The sequence below is a fragment of the Onychostoma macrolepis genome, chromosome 03, assembly GCF_012432095.1.
Source record: "Onychostoma macrolepis isolate SWU-2019 chromosome 03, ASM1243209v1, whole genome shotgun sequence".
NCBI classification, from domain to species: domain Eukaryota; kingdom Metazoa; phylum Chordata; class Actinopteri; order Cypriniformes; family Cyprinidae; genus Onychostoma; species Onychostoma macrolepis.
In genome coordinates this window covers 16,709,323-16,734,011 of record NC_081157.1, presented here as the reverse complement: position 1 = coordinate 16,734,011, position 24,689 = coordinate 16,709,323, and the positions used below count along the sequence as shown (strand labels likewise).

At 37.5% G+C, this 24,689-nt stretch overlaps 1 protein-coding gene across 1 annotated transcript; it reads left to right on the top strand.

Annotated features, from left to right (window-relative positions):
- Nucleotides 1–692: 692 nt before the first annotated feature.
- On the top strand, nucleotides 693–24,654 carry usp36 (ubiquitin specific peptidase 36). The gene is given in 22 exon segments (XM_058770304.1): nucleotides 693–851; nucleotides 6,385–6,646; nucleotides 8,406–8,627; nucleotides 9,729–9,839; nucleotides 10,117–10,219; nucleotides 10,302–10,369; nucleotides 11,086–11,156; nucleotides 11,244–11,326; nucleotides 11,502–11,613; nucleotides 11,694–11,834; nucleotides 12,928–13,028; nucleotides 13,118–13,253; nucleotides 14,251–14,604; nucleotides 16,381–16,587; nucleotides 17,075–17,190; nucleotides 19,002–19,012; nucleotides 19,015–19,633; nucleotides 19,839–20,044; nucleotides 21,269–21,454; nucleotides 21,868–21,983; nucleotides 22,263–22,397; nucleotides 24,074–24,654. Coding segments are annotated over 20 exon segments (3,348 nt in total). The 5' UTR covers nucleotides 693–851; nucleotides 6,385–6,393; the 3' UTR covers nucleotides 22,395–22,397; nucleotides 24,074–24,654.
- The last annotated feature ends 35 nt before the right edge of the window (nucleotides 24,655–24,689 follow it).

The following is a 24,689-nucleotide window of genomic DNA, read 5'->3' as shown; positions in this document are numbered from 1 at the left end:
ATTCATTTTCAGTGTCTGTTCAGTAATATATGCAGCTCTATTCATTTACATGTGCCTTATTTTTATGTATCTATTTTTATTTCCCCCATATTATAACGTATATGCTAGCTATTCATAATTAATAGTGATTGTACACTGTACTACAGTGTCTGTAGGGTCATGGGGGGTGGGGGGTTATGGTCTATAACCTAATTCATTCATTCCTATTTATTTATTTATTTATTTATTATTACAAAGACCCTCTCATATGATGACCCCCTTATGAATGACCCTCTTAAAAATATGCATAAAAATACAGTGTAAGGAAAATCATTACATAAAGACGTTTGCGAAATGATTTGTTTATATATTGTAATTGTACAAGAGCATAATTAACTTAAGACTGTACATTTTACAGTTTTTCTATAAACTATTATTGCGTGTAGCTATATAAATATATTTTTAATTCAAAGTTGCATTGCGTTTTTCATCATAACCTTGTCAATCTTCTCCTTTCCAGCGCCCTCTAGCGACCGAGCCCTCGGTGTCCACGGGCCCCAGTTTATACATCTCAGCCAGCACATAAAGCAGCCTTCAGTCCGCATACTCCGCGAGTAAACAACGCGTGAATCGACAGGGTCCATGTTAAAAGTTAGACTTGCCTCCTCTGATTGGACACTGGAGCTATGAATGAAGTGTGTCGTCAGAGCCGTGCTCAAAGCTGATTGGCCGCTCCGTCCTGTCAATCACGCGTGTACACGCCCTTTTATAATGCAGCATGGGGCAGAGATCGTAACAAAATGAAGGCTTCGTAGCGGAATATAGTCTTAACACCAGAACAGATCCAACGATTCGCGGTCATTCACGGATGGGTACGTATATGATATTATTCGCACGCGTTTGGAGGCGAGTGGCGGGCGGATGTGTGTTGTTTCTTCAGAAAACGGCTGTTTGAGGGTTAGCAGCACATTGCAGCAGTATATGAACGCCACGTTCGCTTTGTGAGGCTCAGCTCAAGAAGTCAACCCTCTTGTATCTGCCTTAAACATCCAGCCGACCACGATCAGTGTCGCTAGCTTTTACGTTAAATGCTCAAATGTGCAGAAACGGTGAACGCTGTCGATGAAAACAGCAGTGTTTACGCTAAAGCGGATGCTAAAGTAGCTTGTTAGCTTGTACCTAGTGTGACTAGCAGCTCATGTGGGATCTAACTAACGTTAGCGACTGCGTCGCGTTACAGCGCAAAACACCGTCTCTATTGACAGTAAATGTACAGTCTTGTGGTAAATAATCCGAGCTGTTAACCGAAAGCTTGTAGGTTCAACCCAAAATACCGTTAGGGGTATTCATAAGCTGTCATCATGATGTCCTTGATCATCACATGTTTCTGAATGCACTGAATTCCTAACAGCTGCATCGTAACAATCTCTAATAAATGCATTGCAAAGCTACAGCAAATACTATATATTAAGTGTCAGTTGTGATTTGTTGATGGCATCCACCGCGAGCTGTCTTTACACAAAGGGTGAAGTAGGTTTTTTTTTTTTTTTTTTGTAATGTTATTTGCTTTTATAATTAAACTTCGCGTTTTATAAACGTGTGGCTGTTTTGCGGCGTAATGGTAGGCGATACATTTTCAGGCCGTGTCTCAAAATCTCGCTGCCCTTCCTAGAGCACTTTGAGGCGCTTTCATTTGGCGCGTGCTGCACGTGCTTGTAATGGCCATCCCGCGGTGGACGTTTCTGAAACACGATTAGACAAGATATAAGCTGAACACAACACGCAGAGAAACAGTAAGCACATTTTAATAAACTAGAAGCTGGAGACCCGATAACTAAACAGTAATAGTGGTTAGTATGTACTGGTTATATGGCACAGGACATGAGTCCTCACTGGACACGTGTTTTCAGCCGGAAATACACTTTAGACATTACCTCAGAGAAATACTGTACTACTAATGTATGGATAATTAAAATTTTTTGGAATAAATCTCTCAGCATGCCAATAATGTAATGTTATTAGGTTGAGTTTTATAATACAAGTTGGTACAACACCATAAGAATTACCTTTTTTTTCATGTTGTCTTAATTAATGGCTTAAAAGTGCTGTTTTATGCTATTGTTTTAGTGCGTTCTTGTGTTTTAAAGGCAGGTCTTTTGTCGTTTTACTGAGCCAGTTTTGTAGTTACTGTTTCCTGTAAAACCCTTTTTTTTTATATAGCTAGTTTGAGCTATATAAATTAATACATTTTAAATAAACTCCATTGTAGATCCATGGGTGTAAATGATAATTGATTGTGTTTGTGACAACCCATTTTAGGGAAAAAAAAAAAAACTTTCAGATGTTTAATATCATTTGTCAGCAATTGAAGTGTGCATACAGCTTCTTTACTGCAGGGAAGGATATTTAATTATTTTCCATATATTTATAATAGTATTAAAATATGTGAGCACTTTTTGAAGAGTAGCATATTGAGGAAAAGCTATAGATACACTCCTGGTATTGAGTGTATTTTGTGTTTGTGTGTTTAAATCCCGAATGATTTACAAGCTACATTGTTAAATATTAATTGCATTGATTCTCCACATTCTCTTGATGTTCTTGACATATACTCATTAATTGTTCATTTGTATGTTAGTGTTCTTTATAGAGTCATGTTGTTGTTGTTGTGTTTTTTATTATACTCTTGTAAATTATCAATCATTCCAGCATTGAAACCTTAAATTCATCGTTTCTCTATAGTTTCCTTGAGCACAATTGAATAAATGGGGATAATATTAATAGAATCTGTGTTCATGCTCTTGTATAATTAATCTGCTGTTGAATATATTGGCAGCAGAGTGAAGAGATGCCCGTGAGAATGAATGTCTTAATGCACACGCGCTGCACACAGGCGCAGGTTGTTACATCACTGCTTTTGGCTGACCGCAGCTCGTGCACGACTGTGTCACTATTAATCGCAAGCGCACATGAAGGTTAGTCTGCCCTTGTGGCTCAGATGCATGTGCAGCCTGCTTGCTGCTCCTCAGCTCTGTACGTCAGCATTAGATCTGATGAGTAAGCCCATGCAGGACCCAACTCAGACTTGCTGTTCCCTTGGTCCTGAATGCACCAAAGTGTGCATCTTGTATATTTTTTTTCCCCCGAAGATCTATTATTGAGACTCTGTCTGCATGGCAAATTACAGCCACCTAAACGAGATGCGTTGTGATTATTTTTAAAGAACCTGGTTATGATTTATATTTTGAGGCTAGGAGCTTTCAGTCAGTTCTCTTTTAATATCTTTGTGTAATTTTGTGTAAAATTGATTTACAATAAGGTCCCATTATTTGATGTAAGTTAAAGAAATAGTTCACCCTACAATGAAAGTTTACTCACCCACAGACCATCCAAGATGTAGATGAGAAATGTGGAGAAATGTAGCATTACATCCCTTGCTCACCGACGGATCCTCTGCAGTGAATGGGTGCCGTCAGAACGAGAGTCCAAAAACAGCTGATAAAAACATTAGCCTATAATAACCCACACGGCTCCGTTCCATCAGTTAACATCTTGTGACGTGAAAAAGATAAGGGTTTGTAAGAAACTAGTCTATCATTAATGCATTTTAACTTTCAAATTTTTGCTAAAATTTGTCGTCTATCCATAATATTGCTTTCTTCAATGAAAAATTCTTCTTGCCTGAATCAGGAGAGAAATATGCACAGATTAAGCACCTTGATGGATTTGTTTATTGCAAAAACAAAGCTTTTCACTTCACAAGACGTTAATTCGGGGGTGGGCAATTCATTTTCCCAAGGGGCCACATGAGAAATTTGGGCGGTTGCAGAGGGCAGGACCAATACACTTAACTAAGCTCTGCCCAATATATTTTATATCTCTCTATAAATGGAACATTACAATCATACAATGAAAATGTGGAGCACACAATTACCAGTAGCTAATGAACATTCACATAAACGGTTTTGAAAATGTGCATTTCTTTTTCTTTTCTTTTTTTTTTTTTGCAGTGTTTCAAAAGCTACCATCACAATTTTGAACAAAATAATCAAGTATTTCAAAGATTATGGACATGACATTCGCAGTCAAAACCTGAAACACACATTCTCATAGATGTAGGCTATTCATTACCAATAGCTATATTGGACCATCTCTTTACATTTCTCTACACCGCTGAAAATAGAGTCCAGACATCAGTAAAGTATCAGTCTATAAACAATGAGGAAATGGGATAGGCTACACGTGCGTTATGGACGTGACAAAAAAAGACCCTAGTTTTTGGGAGACAGCCTATTTGTAGACTTTCTGTGATTTACAAAGCACAGCCCAGAAGCAACAATATCTGCCGAATGGAAAGGGTTGGCTATTCACAACATGAAATATAGCCTACATAGGCAATTTATTTTTTATTTAAGTAAATTCGTTTTTGCGTTTCAGAGGAAAAATCAATATACGGACGGACATCTCTGTGTTACGGACGTGACAGTTCTGAAAGCTGAATTTATCCGACAATGGAAAGGCGTAGCTGAAATGCATTAAAAACTTTAACAGAGACGTCTGGCTGGTATTTAATAGGGCTGCCCCCAACAACTTAACTTGTCGTTCATTTAAGTCATTATTAACTAATCACATGTTTATATTAAAGCTAACAATCCAATGAGCTTCAATTCCGCGCTCAAGCACACGTATAAAGTTTGCCACCAAGCACAGGCAAAAGTCACCTAATGATTATGAATGTGTTGGAAAAAAGGAGATATTTTAATTATTTATTAATTCTCTCTCATCAGAGTACTGGACGTGCCTTGGGGGAGGAATGCAACCTTCATACAGATTACAATAATCAGGAAATATTTGTTTTTTAATTGGTTCGTTTAAAAGTAGACATTTTAAACTTTCTATAGATATAGCCTATTTCACATGTCTGTGAGGCAGCCGTACGCTGAGTTTCGGTACTCTTTTCTCACGCGCTCCAGCTTCGGAGATGGCAGAAAGCGCATCCTGCTTTCATTATTTTACAAAAGCAACGCTTTGTTGTTTTTATGAGTTTACAGAAATAAAATCAGTTTCGAACTGATTTTAAGTTGTTCCATTATCAGGATGTAAATAAAATAAAAGCAGTGTGGTTGTGTTGCGTAAATACACCTATTTGCGATTGACTTTTAATTCACGATTCATGAATTACCTCATGTGGGTCGGTCAAGGATAGCCAGAGGGCCGGATGTGGCCCGGGGGCCGTACAATGTCCAAGTCTGTGTTAATTGATGGACTGGATTTGTGTGGATTACTTTTAGATTATTGTGATGTTTTATCAGCTGTTTAGACTCTCATTTTGACGGCACCCATTCACTGCATTGGGAAAAAAATCTCTAAATCTGCTCTAATGAAGAAAACCGAAAACTCATCTTGCATGGCCCGAGGTTGAGTGAATTGTATGCAAATGTTCATTTTCGAGTGAACTAAGTAACATGAAGTTAAAGGGTTACTCCACCCCAAAATGAACATTTTGTCATTAATCACTTACCCCCATCTCGTTCCAAACCTGTGTCTCATAAGCATCTCATAAACTGGGAATGATCTTGTAGACGGTCTCTTTGTCACCAGCAGCCGTATTCAGCTCAAGTGCAGCTGTAATGAGCCATCTGCCCTGCAGTAAATCTGATGTGAAGTGACAGTTTAAGAGTATATATGTCATTTATCTGCTTTTAAACGATAATGAGGTGATTGACTCTCTTTCATAGTTTAGTTCACATGTAGTGATTTCTAGAATTACTTGAACCTGGATATAGTTTTAGTTCCCAAAACTATTTAAAAAATGCGGTGCATATGTAGTTGTATTTGATTTAAACTGCTATATTGCATTTATTGCTGTGGTATTAAGTAACATTCGAAACTATTTGGGTGGCCTGTTTATATCAAATTCTGTTTATCCTCAAAAGCAGTCACAGCCGTACTTGATAGGTGTACACTTTTCCCTAGTAGCAGCCCTGTAGCTGTTATGTAACAACACAACTTCCACGATTCAGTTCAGACGCAGTGCTTGGATGTTACATTTCATGTGGCTTTGTGCAAGTTGTTATTATATATCAAGGCATGCGAAAGCTCTGTGGTTTGTGGCTGACTGACACTTTCTGTTATTCCTGGTGTCTTGATTAGTTTGAGCGGATGTACAGGCTCCTGTTTTTCAATTGTGTCTTGCGCAGTTTGCCGGATGAGTTTCATGATATTGGCGTTTAACATGAGTGAGTGGGTTGAATTCGTCAGATTTGTCGTTCCGGATTAACTTTGTTTGTTTTGAAGAACTGAAAAGTGATACTAAAACCTCTTGCTAATCAAGTACGTGTTTGAAAATCTGAATTTCTGAGAGCAGTTTCTCTAATTTTTGTTCTTTAATCTGTTTTTATTCAGTGACACATAATGCCGATAGTGGACAAGCTCAAAGAGGCCCTGAAGCCGGGCCGCAAGGACTCCAGCGACGAGGGTGACCTGAACAAGTTGCTGGCGTCATCTGCCAAGAAAGTGCTTCTGCAGAAAATCGAGTTTGAACCTGCCAGCAAAGGCTTCAGCTACCAGCTGGAGACTCTCAAGACAAAATATGTTATCCTGAATCCCAAGAACGACGGAGCTGCTGCGCAGAGACCGACTGAACCTGCTCAGATTAAGAGACAAAGTAAGATCACCAACACAGACATTTTTCAGGGATGTTTTTCATTTTAGTTTCTAATTGTTAATAAGGATTTGTATTTTCATAAACATCTTTAAATTAACAGAGAGGTTTTAGCATTCATTAGATTCAAGCTAAAAATGTTATTAGATTCTAGTATTTCTGCTCCTTTGGAAAAAGTTGTATTCTTTTAAAACCCTTGAAAATGTCTTTAATCAAGTTAATTCATATTTAGTTTTAGGATTAGTCTTAAATATGTTTTGTTTCTTTCAAAATTGCCAAAAAAGTTGGCATGGTGTTTAAAAAAAGAAACGCACTGCAAATAAAAATCTTTATTTGGTTGTGTTTTGAGTATTTGCAGCACCTGCTGTCAAACTGATGTTGATGTTTTCTTAATTTGCAGGTGTTTTTTTTTATTTGCATGTGTTTTCTGTAGTTGCAGCGCGTTGAGCTCTCTCGGCCACTGTATAAAACAGTAGTAATATTTAATATTTTTTTCGTGACTGAAATCAGTTGTAATTGTAATTTGGTGAAATTTCCTTTGGTTGTGTGAAATTCCCAATCAAATTGATTCCAATTGAAATGACTGGATGTCGTCTGTAAAAATTTGCTGAACAATGGTAAATGTTACCACTAGTGCTGCAATAGATTAATAAAAATAAAACAATTGCACATTTTTCCTGAAATTAATCGCGATTAATCCCACCTGACATTTAAAGTTTTTAAATATACTTTTATATTGCAATCAAATTAATGTAGCAACAACATAAAGACAGTATATTTTTAATATTTGTTTAATGGCATTTGTTTTCCTAATATTTAACCATTGACTAGCCATTCAACATTGCAGAATAATTGAGAGCTATCAGTGTTAACATTTAATTTCTAATTTAAGTGAACTTAAAACTTTACATAAACCCATTATAATAAATGTTGTACTTACCTGTGCCCTTTAGCAAGTAGGAAATATACAGAAATTGATAAAAGTTATCAACACTAAATTAAATATAGATGAATACTTAAAGCTACAAAAGTAATTCATTTCCTTTCCTTTTTTTTGTGCGCTTTTTTTTTTTGGTCTTTGGTTAACAGACATCACAGCAGCTGGGTTATTTGGCTGCTATTACTTGAAGAGCTGCTGCTGCTTAACGTGACCCGGATCTAACATGCATGCTCTTAGTTTCATTTGCACTTTAATATGAAATGATACACGCTATAGCATGCGCCACAGTGTGAATGCAATCGAAGAACACAAGCTACGAGCGCAGTATAACAGCTGACAGGACAGGAAGATTGGTTTTTACTGATGTGGCCTGACAAAATCTCATCTGAGTGCAGTTCACTGATGTTCTACTGAATCTCCTCATCACCAGTACCGTTTCCGCGCTCGTTTGAATAGCACCTGCCACTGAGGAGAGGTGGAGTGCGCGTCTGAAAAGTCTCCTGTTTGATGTGGTCGTAAAGATATTCTGCGTCTAAATAAACGCAATTCTTATAAAGAAAAAAAGAGACCGAAGCAGCAGTTGTGAGTGGGGTGGCCAAAACTAACTCTGCCCCGTGTTAAATATTTTTAACTCTATTAAACTGGAAACATTAATCACCTGTGTTAGCACGCTAATTTTGACTGCACTAGTTGTCCACAATTTAATTATGATCCATGATCCCCAATGAATCCCATGTACTTTACTATTAAATCTTTAAATGATTTATAAAGTAGATTTTGGACAATTCTCTCTTAATAAACTGGTCTTGTTTTTTCCAACAGTCTCGGAGAGCTTGAGTGTTGGGCAGAGCGATGGGATCCCTGCTCCGCAGAAGATGCTCTTCCCGGGGAACAAGCTGTCCATGAAGTGGGAACGGGTGTATCGGGTTGGAGCCGGCCTCCACAACCTGGGCAACACTTGCTTCCTCAACTCCACTGTGCAGTGTCTCACCTACACCCCGCCGCTGGCCAACTACCTGCTCTCAAAGGAGCACAGCCGATCCTGTGAGCAAGAGCTTCAGTGAATATTACAATGTGAATGCTTGAACAGTGTTGCACGTGCTTAACGTGATAAAACAGTGCTCAACGAGGCCGTACTTGCCTTGAAATGTCTGTGCCATTAAACTGCATGTGGTGTTATTCAGGTAGAAGGCTGAGCATATGCTGACAATTAAGTAAATTAAACTAAATTGCTTAACAAGCTACTCTTAAAGGGATACTCCACCCCAAAATGAAAATTCTGTCATTAATCACTTACCCCCATGTCGTTCCAAACCCATAAAAGCTTTGTTCGTCTTCGGAACACAATTTAAGATATTTTGGATGAAAAGCGTGAGGTTTGTGACTGTCCCATTGACTGCATAGTAAATAACACTGTCAAGCCCCAGAAAAACATCGTCAGAATACTCCATCTGCCATCATGGTTCAATCTGAATTTAATGAAGTGACGAGGACACTTTTTCTGCGCAAAGCAAACAAAACAACGATTTTATTCAACAATTCGTCGTCTCTGGTTCAGCGTAGCGCCACTTTGGAGAATATCTGCTGGACGCAAACAGCATACGCTGTTCTGGGTCAGCCGTGCCACAAGGATACGTATTCTACGTTTGTTTACGCTTTGATTTGAATGAAAATGGCGCATCCGGTATGCGGCTGACACCAATGAATCCAAGTGTTTTAAGAACTGAATGTATTTCGGTGACTTTTTCTTCACAAATAGCAATTCCTGCTCAATTAAATTAGAAATTTCTAGAACATTTACATTTGTTCTAGAAATTTCTATGACATTTCCATGGCTGCAATAACCTGGTTTCCAAAGACTTGTGGGAAGGCCTGGGTCTTAAATAAAAAATGACCGCTATTGAAAGAACAGCTAATTAAATTGTCACACGTCATGATTTTGAGCTATTTTGGCTTTTTAAAGCTTATTTTGTGTCATCTGAAGCCATTCTTCTTTGAAGTTTTCTAAGAAACCCTAGTGTCTCACCACTGGTTTAGAGTGTATATATGATTTAAAAAATGCTGACTTTTGTAGAAGTACCTGGCTTGTGCCATTTCATGTCTGGAATTCAATATGAATGAATATCTCCCTTTTGTCTCCTTCAGGTCACCAATCGGGATTCTGCATGATTTGTGTAATGCAGAACCATATCATCCAAGCCTTTGCCAACACAGGCAATGCCATCAAACCTGTATCGTTCATCCGAGATCTGAAAAGTAAGAGCTTCCTCTAAAAACTGAACCAAGTTAGTTCAAGCAAAAATGTGGCACTTCCAAATGGCTTTAGAAGCTAAAAGAGATGACGCACCGGTTACAGGAAGTGCTGCTGATGACTACTCTGTGGTAGCCTGTGATTAAGTGTTGAGTCATGAGATTGTGTTCCCGATACTCTCGGGAGTGTCGTTTCTGTTCATTATTACATCGCTTTTCCTTTTCTCTATCCCTTTCCTTAGTTGTCCTCTGACATAACCTGACATGTTTTCAAATCCTTCAGAAATTGCTCGCCATTTTCGGTTTGGGAGTCAAGAGGATGCCCATGAGTTTCTGCGTTACACCATTGACGCCATGCAGAAAGCTTGTTTGAACGGATATCCCAAGTAAGATTACTACCGTAATTAAGTCAAAAGTCAAAAGTTTGTTTTATTGGATCAGAGGAATAATGAGCCCTTCTGTTCACAGACTGGACAGACAAACACAGGCCACCACCCTGGTCCACCAGATTTTTGGGGGTTATTTGAGGTCTAGAGGTAAGCACAGACATCACGTCAATTTCTAAGGTAAACATGATGCATTGAGATCCAAGTGTGTTACCTAATAAGTGTGATTTATTTTGCTGTCTATAGAAAATTAAGTATTAAACAGTGTGATCATAATGTGTGTTTTTACAATTGTTATATTGTTACTTTTGCCTGAGGTTATGATGGAGTGATATTAGCTATATTACCCAGCTTTATATGTATAGATAAATCATAGAAAAATACAGTAATAGATGCACTGCCATTCAAAAGTGAATAGAAGAGCCTCCCAAGGCTTGCTTTTATTTGATCAAAAATACAGTAATATTGTGAAATGTTATTGCAATTTAAAATGCCTGTTCTATTTGAATATATTTTAAAATGTAAATGTTTTATCACTGTGATGGAAAACTGAATTTTCAGCAACATTACTCCAGTTTTTAGTGTGACATGAGCTGCTCAAGAAACAGTTCTGATTATTATCAATGTTGAAAACAGTTGCTGCTTCATATTTTGCGGAAACCATGAAACTACAGAAAGTTCAAAAGAAGAGTGTTTATTTTTATGACATTATAAATGTCTTTACTGTCAGTTCTTGATAAATTTAACACATTCTTGCAGAATAAAAGAATGCAGTTTTACAAAAACAAATCTTGCTGACCCAGACTTTTGAACGGTAGCATACGATGCACGAATATGTATCTTTGTTGTTTTCTTTGTTTTTGCAGTGAAGTGCTCTATTTGTAAAAGCGTGTCGGATACGTATGACCCATACCTGGACATCGCTCTGGAGATTCGGGTGAGATTCTGAAAGCCCCGTGGTTCAGTCACGTCAGGATGATGAATGTGTTTTGTTCCAGACTGAAATCTCCCCTTTCCTTTTCAGCAAGCGGTCAACATCGTCCGTGCTCTGGAACTGTTTGTCAAGGCTGATGTTTTGAGTGGCGAGAATGCCTACATGTGTGCCAAGTGAGTTGTACAACCATAATCATGGCTCTTTCTTAGAAGTTTATTCAATACCATCAAAACACATTTATGCAGGCCACTCGAGTTCTTGATCCAGTAAGCAACCACCCAGAAGCACTCAGACCGTGTTAGCATCTCAAGAGCCACAGCTGTTCATCATAATCTTTTCTTGCTTTAGATGTAAAAAGAAGGTTCCAGCGTCTAAGAGGTTCACGGTTCACAGAACATCAAATGTGCTGACGCTGTCACTTAAACGATTCGCCAACTTCAGTGGAGGAAAAATTACCAAGGTATCATCCTATACATGCCAGTGACACACATATGGGCCTTTATTCTGTGATCAACCTGCTGACTGATGGTTTTCTGTCAGGACGTCGGCTACCCAGAGTTCCTGAACATTCGCCCGTTCATGTCCCAGAGCACGGGCGATCCAGTGATGTATGGCCTCTATGCTGTCCTTGTGCACTCGGGGTACAGCTGCCATGCTGGACACTACTACTGCTATGTCAAGGTGAGCGCTTTTAAATAAAACCCATTTATTTATTCATTTTAGATCATTTTATTTTCTGTAGTATATTCCCAAGTAAAAGAGTGTTTAGCAGGAGATATTGTAAGATGAGATTCACGCTGCAGGCAAATGTGGCCCAAATAAGTGTTGGTTTTTTTTTGTTTGTTTGTTTTTTTTGCTCCACTAACACGATATTTACCCCCGTGAACATGATTGGGCTAGTTTTGGACTAGTTTTGAGAAGCAATTGGGTGGCTTTTGTTGTGGAAACATCAATTCAGAACCATGATCTGTTCACACTGTAAATCTGATATTAGCCACATTTAAAACAACGTGAACAACTATACAAAAAAACAATTGGATTTAAGCAAAAATTGAAATTGAGCTCTACTAAGGCTTGCAGTGTGAACATAGCCTAAAGGGGAGGTCACACTGCACGTTTTGTTCCATTGACTTCCATTCATATGCATACGAATGCAGACAGACAGACCTTCAGTGAGCTCAGAGGTTGTTGATTGATGTTATATGCATTTGTTGAAGCCACCAGTTCGCATTTTAAAAAAAAAAAAACAGCAGAAATTTCTGGTGAAAACCATCTACCTAAAATACTTGAATACTTAAAATCCTTGAATCAAGGCTGCAAAAAAGGCGAGTAATGCTGCATTCTCTTATTGGTTACTACTCTCTGGAATACTTGATTCTGATTGGCCAGTCACAGCATTGAGCTCTCAAGTCTTTCGTATGATAATTGTACATTTCACCATTGTCTGTGGCAACTTACCACCAATACATTCAAAGTCTTTCTTTCCACACCAACGGAAATTAGAAAAGCTCAATGTGGATAATGTGACTCAAAACCCTTAACTTTGTTGTAGATTATGTTGGTTTTTTAATATGGTGGGCATAAAAACCTTTTATAGATGGCTGTAATCTCAGAAGTCTCCAGTTAATGCAAAAAAAAACCCATCAAGGAACCAGTAAGAGACCCAATGAGCTTGCATTCATTGTAGCATTGTAGGAAAAAAGTTGTTACTTGATGTTGTCTTTTTCATGCTTAATTTCTATGGCTAATATTCTGATGCGAATGTCTTTCATAGGCCAGTAATGGACAGTGGTACCAGATGAATGACTCGATGGTGCATTCCAGTAATATTAAGGTTGTCCTTAATCAGCAGGCCTATGTCCTCTTTTACCTGAGGTAATATTCAATACGCTTTCATCTACTCTTCATATTGCAGTAGCCAGTGGAGATGCCTCATTTTTACAATCACATCTTTTCTGTGGCAGGATCCCTGAAAAGAAAAATACAGATGCTTCAAATACAAAGCAGAATATAGTGCACTCTGGGAGAACTAATATGACACCGGATCAGCTGAAGAAGAGCACACTCAATGGACCTTTGTCTTCACCACAGGTTACGAAGGTAGGGACGTCTGACACGATCTGATATGATATGATCTGATATGAATAAAACAAAGGAATTGCTGCCTTTTTTACTGAATAGAATAAGACAGATATAGATTGAAGGATGAAAAAAATTTGCACCTGAATATCAGTCACACTGAATCAAAACTATTACAAATTATATTTTTATTTTATTTTTATAAATTATTTATGAATATAAATAAAACACATGTAAGTCGCATTTTAGAAATAATGTGAAATGGATCAAGTAAATCAAATTTAAGGTTTTACAAAGGTTTACAAACCTTATAAACATGCATTTTACTTTCCTTCACTTCACAAAAAATCTTTCAAATTTAACAAGATCAAGAATACAAAATATAAAGTAAATTATAGTTGCATTCATTATAAACAAAATTAATTATAAGCACAAAGCAAAACAAATTTAAAGCGTAACTGAATTACTTGCATCTGGAAAACTACAGACAGTTGAATGTGAGGATTAAAAAAAAAACAAAAAAAGAGATAATCAAAAAAAAAAAAGTTGTACACAGACCAGTATTTTCTAATTTGTGAACAACTGAACTATGAACGATATTTGAAAAACATTATTTCTGTTAATTTGACACACAACATTGTTTGATTTGCAGTAGTTTCTACTTTATAGGGATTAAGAGTGATAGAAAGGTGGTAAATAAACATTTAAATAAACAAATCCCCTGCAAAGTCTGAGGGTGAGATGTGAGTGAGGATTTGGGAAGAGAAATAAGATATTCTATGTGGACTAACTCATGGAAAAGCATTTAAATTGTGGAAAAATTAGGTGAGCAGCTCCCAAAACGATGCAAACATATGGCTCAATCCGAATTTATAGGCTCATGTATCTCTCTCATGCGATGCAGAGCCACTTAGAAGTCACAGCACATTTCAGACTTGTATTCTAGAAAGTCAGTCACAAGAGGCTACCCCTGCCTAACATCACATTTTTTCAAAACCTCTTATTTTTCCTTCTTTAGAAGCTTGATCCCGCTCAGCTGAGAAAAATCCAGTCTGTGGATGGGGGTCTTGGTATTCCAGTAGCCAGGAACTGTTCAGGGGTCCAATCGCCGAAGATGTCTAATGGTACGGGGAACTCCCATGCCCCGCCCAAGCCACCCAGTGGACCCACACTGATTGAGGAGCCCTTTAAGAAAGTGAAGAAGCCCATACCTCAGCCTCAGTCCCGCAGCAGCACTCCTGCTCCATCCAACGGCCTCTCCAAACCCGACACCGACAAGAGGAGCAACAGCGAGGGCCGTGGCCTGCCATCATCTACCTCACTCAAATCCCTGTCTGACAGCTCCTCAGCAGACACCTCCTCTGAGTCTAAAGTAAGTCTCTGTAGACATATATGTACTATTTAAGTGGTGGATTTTGTCAAGAAAAGTGACAGTCATACAAGAGTTTTGGTTAATGGTGACATGGTATACTTGTTTAAATAGAAACTGTTTATCTCTGAATACCAAATTCAAGTCTGAAGATGTTTCCCTTTTAGTTAACACTAAGTATTCATTGAATATTCACATTATGAAAGTAAAATGGGTTGTAAGTTAGGGACCAATAATACCAACTTCCGTGTTTTTCCATTTAAATTTTTCAGGATTCCGTTTTTTTTTTTTCCGTCCTGTTTTAATTTTTCTAGACTCTGTTTTAATTGCTAAATTAAATGTTATTCATCAAAAGCATGTCTATTCAATTTAAATGAAAATTTACAATATTAAACACCAACTTAAGTAGTTTTTTTTTTTTTTTTTAATTCCATTTTAAGGCCCTATGAAATGTTTTATTTTCTCAAATTCCAAATTGACCAAATTCTGTTTTCCATTAATTTTCTGGCTTCCATTTGAATGGTTTCATTAAATATTAATAATCACAAGCAACTCTAATTAATTTATTTTAATAAAAAAGTAATTTATTACTTTAGTTATTTCCTTTTTTCAGAAATACTGTCTTGTGAATATACATTTTTCTGTTAAATGAATTCTGGTCAGTTGTTTTTCTGGTACATATTCCTTTAAAAATAATGTTTTAATAATAATTTTATTATTAGTAGTAGTACTATCATCACATTAAGTAATACTTCTGTCATGGTTTCATCAAGTTAAACTGAACTTTTATTTTGAAGGGTTGCTTTGAAGACCTTTAGGTTTCTGTTTGTATATGATATGATGATAGATTTTCTCGAAAGAAACGGTAAAATGCTCATTTAGTGTTTTGAGTTCTAGAGATTGTTCATGTACTCATATTGAGGCGGCTGAGTCTGAAAACAGCGCAAGCATCACTTGTGTTTCCATATGTGTGTAGTAACGAAACCAACAACAGCCAGTCAGTGCATGTCGCTAATAAGTCTGCATGTTCTGCGTGTCTTTGTGAATAAGCGTTGCTGTTTCATCTGCTACACAAACTCAAACACGTGACGCTCACTGTATTTTCAGCATCTGTGAACGTCTCAATATATGAAGACATGATATTCATCTCCAGAGCTGCTCCGAGAGTCACTTCACAAGCTTTTTAACCTTTTGTTTGAGGAGACTATCATCAAATACACACTACAACCACCAAATACACAATACAAACCACCACAATAAGTTTGGTTTAACTTGAAGAAATTATGACATAACTACATTACTTTGCTATGCTACGATATACTTCTCCAAGTAATAATAATAGCATTAAGGAATATCATATAACCAAAGAACATTTTTCGTCCATGTTTTAGTTCTGTTAATTCAGTTGTGTAGTGTCTTATTTATTGCCCATAAATTAAAATTTAAAATGGAATGCTTTGTTGTTCATTTTGATTTATAAATTATTAAATTGTTAAAGTATTATTTGTTTAATTGGACACTTTTGATCATAAAACACAGAATCTAGGAGGAATAAAATGAATTTCATGGGCCCCTAAATTAAAAGATAACTACTGTGGAGTTTAATCGTGAACAAACAAGTTATGTTTATATTCATTCTTAAGGCCTAACAAACGTGTGGAAAGCATTTCCTTCCCCATTAATGGTAAATGGGGAAGGAATTTACCTTTTTTTTTTTTGGCCAAATCGTCCAGCCCTAGTTTGATGTTCATCTCAAACGTCTTCTGTTTTTCCTCTCAGGAGTCTATTGGCACGAGGAGCGCGCCGGTTGGCCATGTATCTCGTGTGAACAGTCCAGCATCTCCAGCTAAGAGCACAGAGCGTGTGAACTCAGAGGAGCAGAAGGTGGTGAAACTCAAACCCCAGGCCCTCACCAATGTCTCATCAGAACCCGTCAGCACCATGTCCCCGCCGCCCGCCAAACGACTCGCCCTGTCCGCCAAGAAGGTCAGTCTACCAGCTCCATCCACCCTTGTTTCATTTGCTGGTGGCTTAAGACTATTTGTGTGTTTTCCTTCCCATGTTTGTCCACTTCATTCCTCGTCGATGTACGGGTGTTGAAAAAGTCTTTCCTTAAAATCTGGAGCCTTGACATGTTGCTCACACTGGCCAATAATAATACAATAATAATAATAATGCGTTTACTTCTTTCAGCTCATATCTGTTTTGTCGGTTTGCAGTCTGCACTGCTGTCCTTTTTAAAAATTTATTTTAGTTTTTTATTTTTTTATTTCTAACAACTTCTAATTCTTCTCTGCTACACTTTCTTTTTTTCCTTCCCCCTTCCTACTTTCTTTCTTTTTGTTTGGTCTTGATGATTTCTTCCCCATATGGGTCCCTTTGTCATTGTCACGTTTCATGGCTATGTTTTTTTTATTTTTTATTTTATATTTTTTTTAGACCACAAAGTTTTTATTTATGTCAATAACTGCAGGCCAGTCCCCGGCAGAGCCTGAGCAGCAGCACTGAGGCTCCGCCCCCTTCATCTCATCATCTGTCCAGTGACCCCACACACCTTCTCAGCCGGGCCTCAACCCACCCGCAGCACAGGTACTCCCTCGCTCTGAAAGTGAGAGCAGATTTGGTTGGATTTTAACTTTCCTTTTCGGGTGAAATCACCAAGCCTTCAATCGTTTGTCAAAATAGATGTGCTTTTCACAATCCAATCAATTCCAGTGGGACATATTTGATATTTATATTTGATTTGATGTGACTGAAGGCTGTAGGAATAGGAGTATAGTCTATTAAGTTGTACACAAACAAAACTTTGTTATTAATGGTAAATTTAAGTTTAGGCTTTGGTTCGGTGTGCTGTAGCAGAGCTGCTTTGCTGTTGTCATGACACTCAGCACACATCTTGCTTGCTTTCGACTGTGCACATCCCACGTTTCCCTGATAGAAAAACCTAGTGAGCTGAGGTTCTGTTTTAATGCAGCAAATACTGTTGCAGAAGGTGGGCAGCTCTTAAAATATTTTGCCAAATTCTAAGGCAGCAATGATTGTATCGTACACTGACAAGAAAATCCCAGAAATCATTGTGGGATGTTGTAAAAGAAATGCTTATTATAAATATAGGGAATCCAGAACTGAAAAGCATGGATGATAATAGTTTTGTGTGTGTGTGTGTGTGTGTGTGTGATTGTATATTTGTTCATTAGAGTCATTGCTGTATTGCATGTTGAAAGTAGTCATGAAATGAGTCTTCTGAATGCTTTATATCAGGAATCTCCATTTCAGTTAGGATCAAAAAGATTAAAGGGATAGATCACCCAGAAATTAAAATTGTCATTTCACTCAGCTATACATCACACTTGGAGAAGAAAAGTAGGTCACAATTTCCATTTCATGCTGACTTAAAGATGAAAGTCTGAAAAACTCCCTCTAACTTGCATTAAAGCCCTAATGAAATAGAAGTAGCGACATATCTTTTCTACCATATTGTGATGTATATCAGAATGTAACACATTATCAAAGTATTATGACATTTTGATAAATTTGTCAAAAAATTGAAAAAAACAAATAATAATGGTAACACTTTAGTTTAGGGTACAATTCTCATTATTGCTTCTTAGAATGGATATTACTAGTATACTGACTGTTTATTAGTACTTTCAAAGCATTTATTCTTTATTCTGCATGACCATATTTTAGAACCCCTTACTCTCCCCCGTACCTAAACTTAACTACTTTACTAACTATTCATAAGCAGCAAATTAGGAGTTTTGTTAATAGTGGAATAGTTGTAGTTAATAGTTAGTGAGAAAAGTTGGTGTTAATATTGAGAATTAGACCGAAAAGTGTGACCAAAAATAACTGAAATTATCTATAAAACGATGTTTGTTCGGCGTCTGTGTGCAATGTTTGATCGAAGTTAAATATTTGAAAGGAATAGTTCACACAAAAATGAAAATTGTCATTATTTGCTCACCCTCGTGTTATTTCAAATCTATATGATTTGTTAATTAACAGTGACACTCTTTAACGCTGCACTTAATAGCCATTGCTTTGATTTATACAACCTGATATTTAAGCGATTTTAAGAGTAAAATTGCGGTGTCTTTCATTTCCTTCTCAAGAAGGAAAATCATACAGGTTTAGAAAGACATTAGTTAATGATTATTAAAATGTTCAGGTATTTTGAGTGAACCATCTCTTTAATACCTTGATAAACCCCTAAAAAAGTATTTGTGGAATATCAATACAGTGCTGCTTTTTAATTCTTATAAAATTTATACGTTTCATAGTAATCATAGTAGTACCGGGACTGATGTATTGTTATATCTGTTCTTATTTACCTATCAACTTGGTATCAAAGTACATCTCTACTCCTAATAATTCAAATCTTTCTGTCTTTTCCGCAGATTTTCAACTCATTGCTCAACCTGCAATCTCCACCTTCAACTTACCATCCTAAAGAATCAAGTCCCCTTAAATGGCCCTCCTCCACTCTGGAGCCGCCCGCTCATGCTCTCTCTCCACAGACCAATGGTGTTAAGCCCAGTGCACCCAGACCAATTCACAGCCAGACCCTGTCAGCCTCAACTACAGGATTACCCCAGGTACTCGCCAGCCCCACTCTAAAAAAGAAGAAAAAGAAACTAAAACGACGACATTCAGAAGTAGAGCAGGAAGCCCCTAAAGAATCAGCCCCAGAAGAACCAAAGCCAAGTACTGAAAACAGGAAAAAGAAAAAGAAAAAGAGGAAAAGGGAACAAGAGGCAAATGGTCTTGAGGGACAGAGGGAGTATGTACAGTCCCATCTTGAGCCCCATCAGGATGAGGACTGGTGTCTTGGAGAAACTTGGAGCATCGTCTCAGAAGCCAAAGAAAAGGAGTTTGAAACATCTAAAGCGGCAGAGAACCGTGAGACCAAACCTCAGTCAGTGTCTCCGACTGACCGGCCAGAGACAGACCCCGTCCTGAAGAAGAAAAAGAAGCACAAACTCAAAGAGCAGCTTAAAGAGATCAGCAATGGAGACGCGGCTTCAAAGTGGTAAGTTGGTTACTGAAATCTTTAATATACTGCATTTTTTACATATACATAAGGGATGTGTACTTGGAGCCCAAAGTATACTTCAGTTTTGATGCGTGAAGTCAACACCAGTTTTTTAAAAAAAATTACATTGGTTGCAACATATCTTTAAATGCGTAATGTTACTGCACAACTTCACTTAAACTGTTTTATTCTTGTCTTTCAGTGCTGTTGTAATAGAGGTTAGTGGTGAAAACGCAAACACAGAATACCAAGGAGAGGCCAAGAAGAAAAAGAAAAAGAGAAAACAAAAAGATTTCAGAGAAGAGGAGGAGAGACCGAGGGATAAAGAAAAATGTCATGTGGAGCTTCAAGAGACCAATGGAGTCGAGACTCCTAGTCAGATGGGCAATACGGGCAAGCAGAAATCTGGTAATCCCAGCACAGGTGTTATTATATATTACGTTGTAGACTTCATAGATGTTGTTTTTTTTCTTTTAGTACGTTGGTCTCAACCTCAATTCCTGGAGGGCCACAGCTCTGCACAGTTTTGCTCCAACCCTAATCAAACACACCTGATCCAGCTAATCAAGCTCTTCAGGATTATTAAAAACTTCCAAGCAGGTGTGATTTGAGCCGTGGCCCTCCAGGAGTTTGAGTTTGAGACCACTGGTTTAGTATTTTAAAGAACATTGGGGAGGTGCATTTGCTGCTCTGCTTAAAGGGATATCCAAGATGTAGGTGACTTTGTTTCTTCAGTAGAACACAAACAAAGATTTTTAACTCAAACCGTTGCTGCTGTATCCCAGTCTGTCAGTCATATAATGGCAGTCAATGGGACCCACGGCTTTGAGAGTCAAAAAAAACATACACAGACAAATCCAAATTAAACCCTGCGGCTCGTGACGATACATTGAGGTCTAAAGACAAGAAACGATCAGTCTGTGCAAGAAACTGAACAATATTTATAAAGTTTTTTTTTTTTACCTCTGATCCGCCGCACGGTCCAACTGTTCTGAGCGCGTTCACAACATACAGCGCGTGACACATTTTCTTGCTTTATGGCGGATCGCAGACAAATCTCTCGAATGGACCATTGACACTCCTAATTGAGATTGTAGATAGTGTCAGTGGTCCATTTGAGAGATTTGTCTGCGATCACGCGCCGGATGTTGTGAACGCGCTCAGGACAGTTGGACCGTGCAGCAGATCAGAGGTAAAAAACAATATAAATACTGTTCAGTTTCTTGCACAGACTGATCGTTTCGTGTCTTTAGACCTCAATGTATCGTCACGAGCCGCAGGGTTTAATTTGGTTTTGTCTGTGTATGGTTTTTTTTTTGTCTCTCAAAGCCATGGGTCCCATTGACTGCCATTATATGACTGACAGACTGCAATGGTTTGAGTTAAAAATCTTTGTTTGTGTTCTAATGAAGAAACAAAGTCACGTACATCTTGGCTGCCCTGGGGGCAAGCAGATAAACATCAAATTTTCAGTTTTGGGTGAACTATCCCTTTAAAGGGCATAATCCATATCTATTGATTTAAATTAGGCTGAACTGTGGCTGGACTTCAAATAAACTATGCAGCAGAACAGTGTGTACAAAAATCGGACATCATATTTCAGAGTTAAACTTCTGCTGTTTTCTGTTCCAGCTGCCGTGATCGTTTGGGACAGCCAGGTTCAGGACGGCTACAAGCGTGACCAGAACCATCAAGAAGCAGAGGGCACGTCGAGAAAAGGCCCATGCTCTGCTCCTGTGGGCTGGGATGGCAAGAAAAGCTGTGATGTAGTCGAGGAGCTCCTCAAGAACTCCTCAGATAAAGCTTACGGAATTGAGGGTGAGTTTTCAGTCACAAGTCAACCGAACCTTGTGCACAAAACCTCTCCGTTTCCCTGAGAATTGGAGAAGTTCAAATTCAGTTACAAGTAACTCTTAAACTTTGTCGTTAGGCATTTCAAGTGAAAATGGACAATTTCTGTTTCTGTTTGTGATACGTTTTAAATGGCCTGTTTTTGTGTTCAGAACTATACTGGGGAAAAATGAATGATGGGAAAACAGAAAACAATTGGTAGTTGAATTCTTACATATTTTAATTTTTACATTTACTTCCTCTTTACACTTATTCGAAGCACAGGAAAAGTGAATTAAAGATTAACCATATGACTTTCTAAAGCTCTCAACCACACCTATACTTGAATTCTTACCATGACCTGAAATATTGACAGCGTCTTGAATAATTTCGTTCAACAGTCCTCAGTTGGGAAGGAGATCCGTCGGCCATTAGCAGAGATGCTGCAGAGGATGCACGCTATGCCATAAACGAGACTGTCATTGACGAGTGGGACAGGGAGTTTGACAGTGGAAAGGTGAGGACTATAGCTTATTTTTGAGCATTGCTTACTTTCGGTAATTCATGTTGACTTGTAGTGACTATGGTTGCATTTTAGTCTCTACTAGTCAGTCGGAATAGTTTACTACTTGTGCTATTTTTGCAGCATGTGCACAGCACACTATATGCTGTATTTACTAATAAAGCAATATCAACTGTGTTAAGCTGTTTCTTGACTTTTAAAAACAAATATATGTAGTGTATTTTAGTGTTAGGGCTATATATTAATTCATTTAATTTCTTTCCTCTTGAATAGGTAAAGAAAATGAAAAAATACAAAAAGGAGAAGAGGAGGAATGGAAATGTCTTCCAGAAGATCCAAGAGCATCGTAACATGTGGTCAGTCACACCGGCAGGCAGACGGAGCAGTCTGGGGTTTCGCCATTGAAAGGTACACTTTTTTTTTTTTTTGTACCCATTTCTACCAATGAATACTTTTCCTATGCCAGCTACAAAAGTACTAAAAAATTATACATTCTTTCTATTATACATTAATGTTAATTTTGTCAGCTTTTTTCCATTTTAGTCTTAGTCCTGTATTAAAATGTCCTTGTTAGTTTTTATTGTATTTAGTCAACCTTATCCCATTTAGTTTTAGTCGACTAACCACTGGTTTCACAGACCAGGTTTAAGCCTAGTCCTAGACTAAAATGTAAGTCTGAGCTGTTTCAACTGAAAGAAACTTGCACTGACTGATCTTAAAACCTATAAGTGCCTTTGTTTTGTCTCAAGATGCACACCAGCAATGTTTTTTTCTAAGTACGTTCATAAAAATGACTTATGTCCTAATTGAGCTATGGCCTAATCCTGGCTTAGTCTCAGCACGGTCTAACCAGGCCTAAAAGTCTCAACATTTTAGTCTAGTTTTAGTCAATGAAAATAACATTTTAATAACATTTTAGCAATAAGATTATTAATTTAAAGTACAGCAGTATTAATTTTGGCAGCCATTTTTAATTTAGTCTTAGTCTTACTCAAGTACATTTTAGTTATCATATTTAGACAAGCTTGTCCTGTTTTTTGTTTAGTCAAGTTTAAGTCAATGAAATCTTAGTCAAATTTCCTTCGTTCTGTATAATGGTTAAACTGATAAAAATTATTTTTGCTCAAAATTATAATGGTAATGATTGTTGTCATTTGAGAAATTTACTTTTGCATTTCAGGTATTGCACTTTCACCAGTAAGCACAAATCGATAGAATGTGGACTCGTACATGGTTTATTTTACCTTATCTAGTGGACTGATTATTTTATTTTTATTTTTTTTATAGGCTTTTTATTATATAAATTTAATTCCAAAGACTTATGCACACTGTCTACATTATGAAAACGGCTAAAACAAATGAAAAATATTATAATGCTGAAATTCCTAGTAATTCCAAATTGCAATAGCCTATTTCTCTATTATAACAACAACTGTTGAGTAAGTTCATTTATTCAGCAAACACAAACAATACAGTCGAGATCTCATGACAGAACACTTTCATTTAGATCGCTAAACTCCAGCTTGTTTGTCGCCGTTTTTAGATCATCAGCAATAAGGAGCGAGTGCGTGCGCATGGTTGCCAGATTGCTTAAAATAAGCAAAATACCGGGCAGAAAATGTATCCTTGTGTGTAACAGCAAAGCTCTGATTTGGGGATTTATACTCTTGATATCTGGCAACCGCACTCATGAAAGCTCGCGTAGTAGAGGCGCGTAGAACGGTCTGCGATTTTTAACATTTTGTCTCCTTTTTTTTGATGAAAATTAAAACTAGGTTTTTGGTAAAGTTTACATTTTTTCGAATACATTTTAGTCTCATCTTATTTCATCAACGAAATTGCATATTGATATAGTCATAGTTGTCATTTATTGACCTTATTATCGTCTCCTCTTAGTCATGGGAAAAAAGCTCGTCAACGAACATTTTTTGTCATAGTTTTTTCGTTAACGAAATTAACACTAACATTGAAGAATTTGTAACATTTTAAGTTTTACATTTAATTCTTTTTTTCTTAAGTAAAACAATTATTTTAATAAAACTTAGATAATGTTAATAACCAGCTGTTCCACTGTTTTTCTGCAGTTTTGAAATGTGGATCCCAGTCATGTGCCCCGACCAGACCAGTTGCCTTATTGGATCAGCAGCAGTCGGATCTGTCCGAGTTTCTTTTGAAGAACACAAGAGCGCAGCAGTACTGTGAAATCAAGCGATGAGGCTGAAGTCATCTCCTGAGGCTTTAGTCACCATCTGAAATCCAAAACATACACCACTAACGGTGCCATTATGATCTTAGGATCATAGGAAATGAGACAAACCTAGAGTTTGCACCCTGTTGACCTTTAATGATCTGAATTATTCTTATTGTAATAAGAACAAATGTTTACCAGGGCTGAATTATTTAGGCAAGTCTACACAACACGGCGAGCATTCAGGCTGTGACAAAAACTACCTGATCTGGGGTCTTTTATTGAGAAGAAAATCCTCACTTTCTAAAAACGGGAAAATGTCGCCCCTCCCTCCAATGACTCAACAGATATCATTGTTCCCTTCATGGAACTTTTGTTCGCTAAATTATTTTGCTTTTTTCATTTTTGGGCCAGATGTTATTAGGCAGTTATTTGCCTGAATGGATCATCTGTTGGAGGAAGTAGTGTTGCCACAGACACACAGCCCTGCTGTCTTACATTGCAATACATTT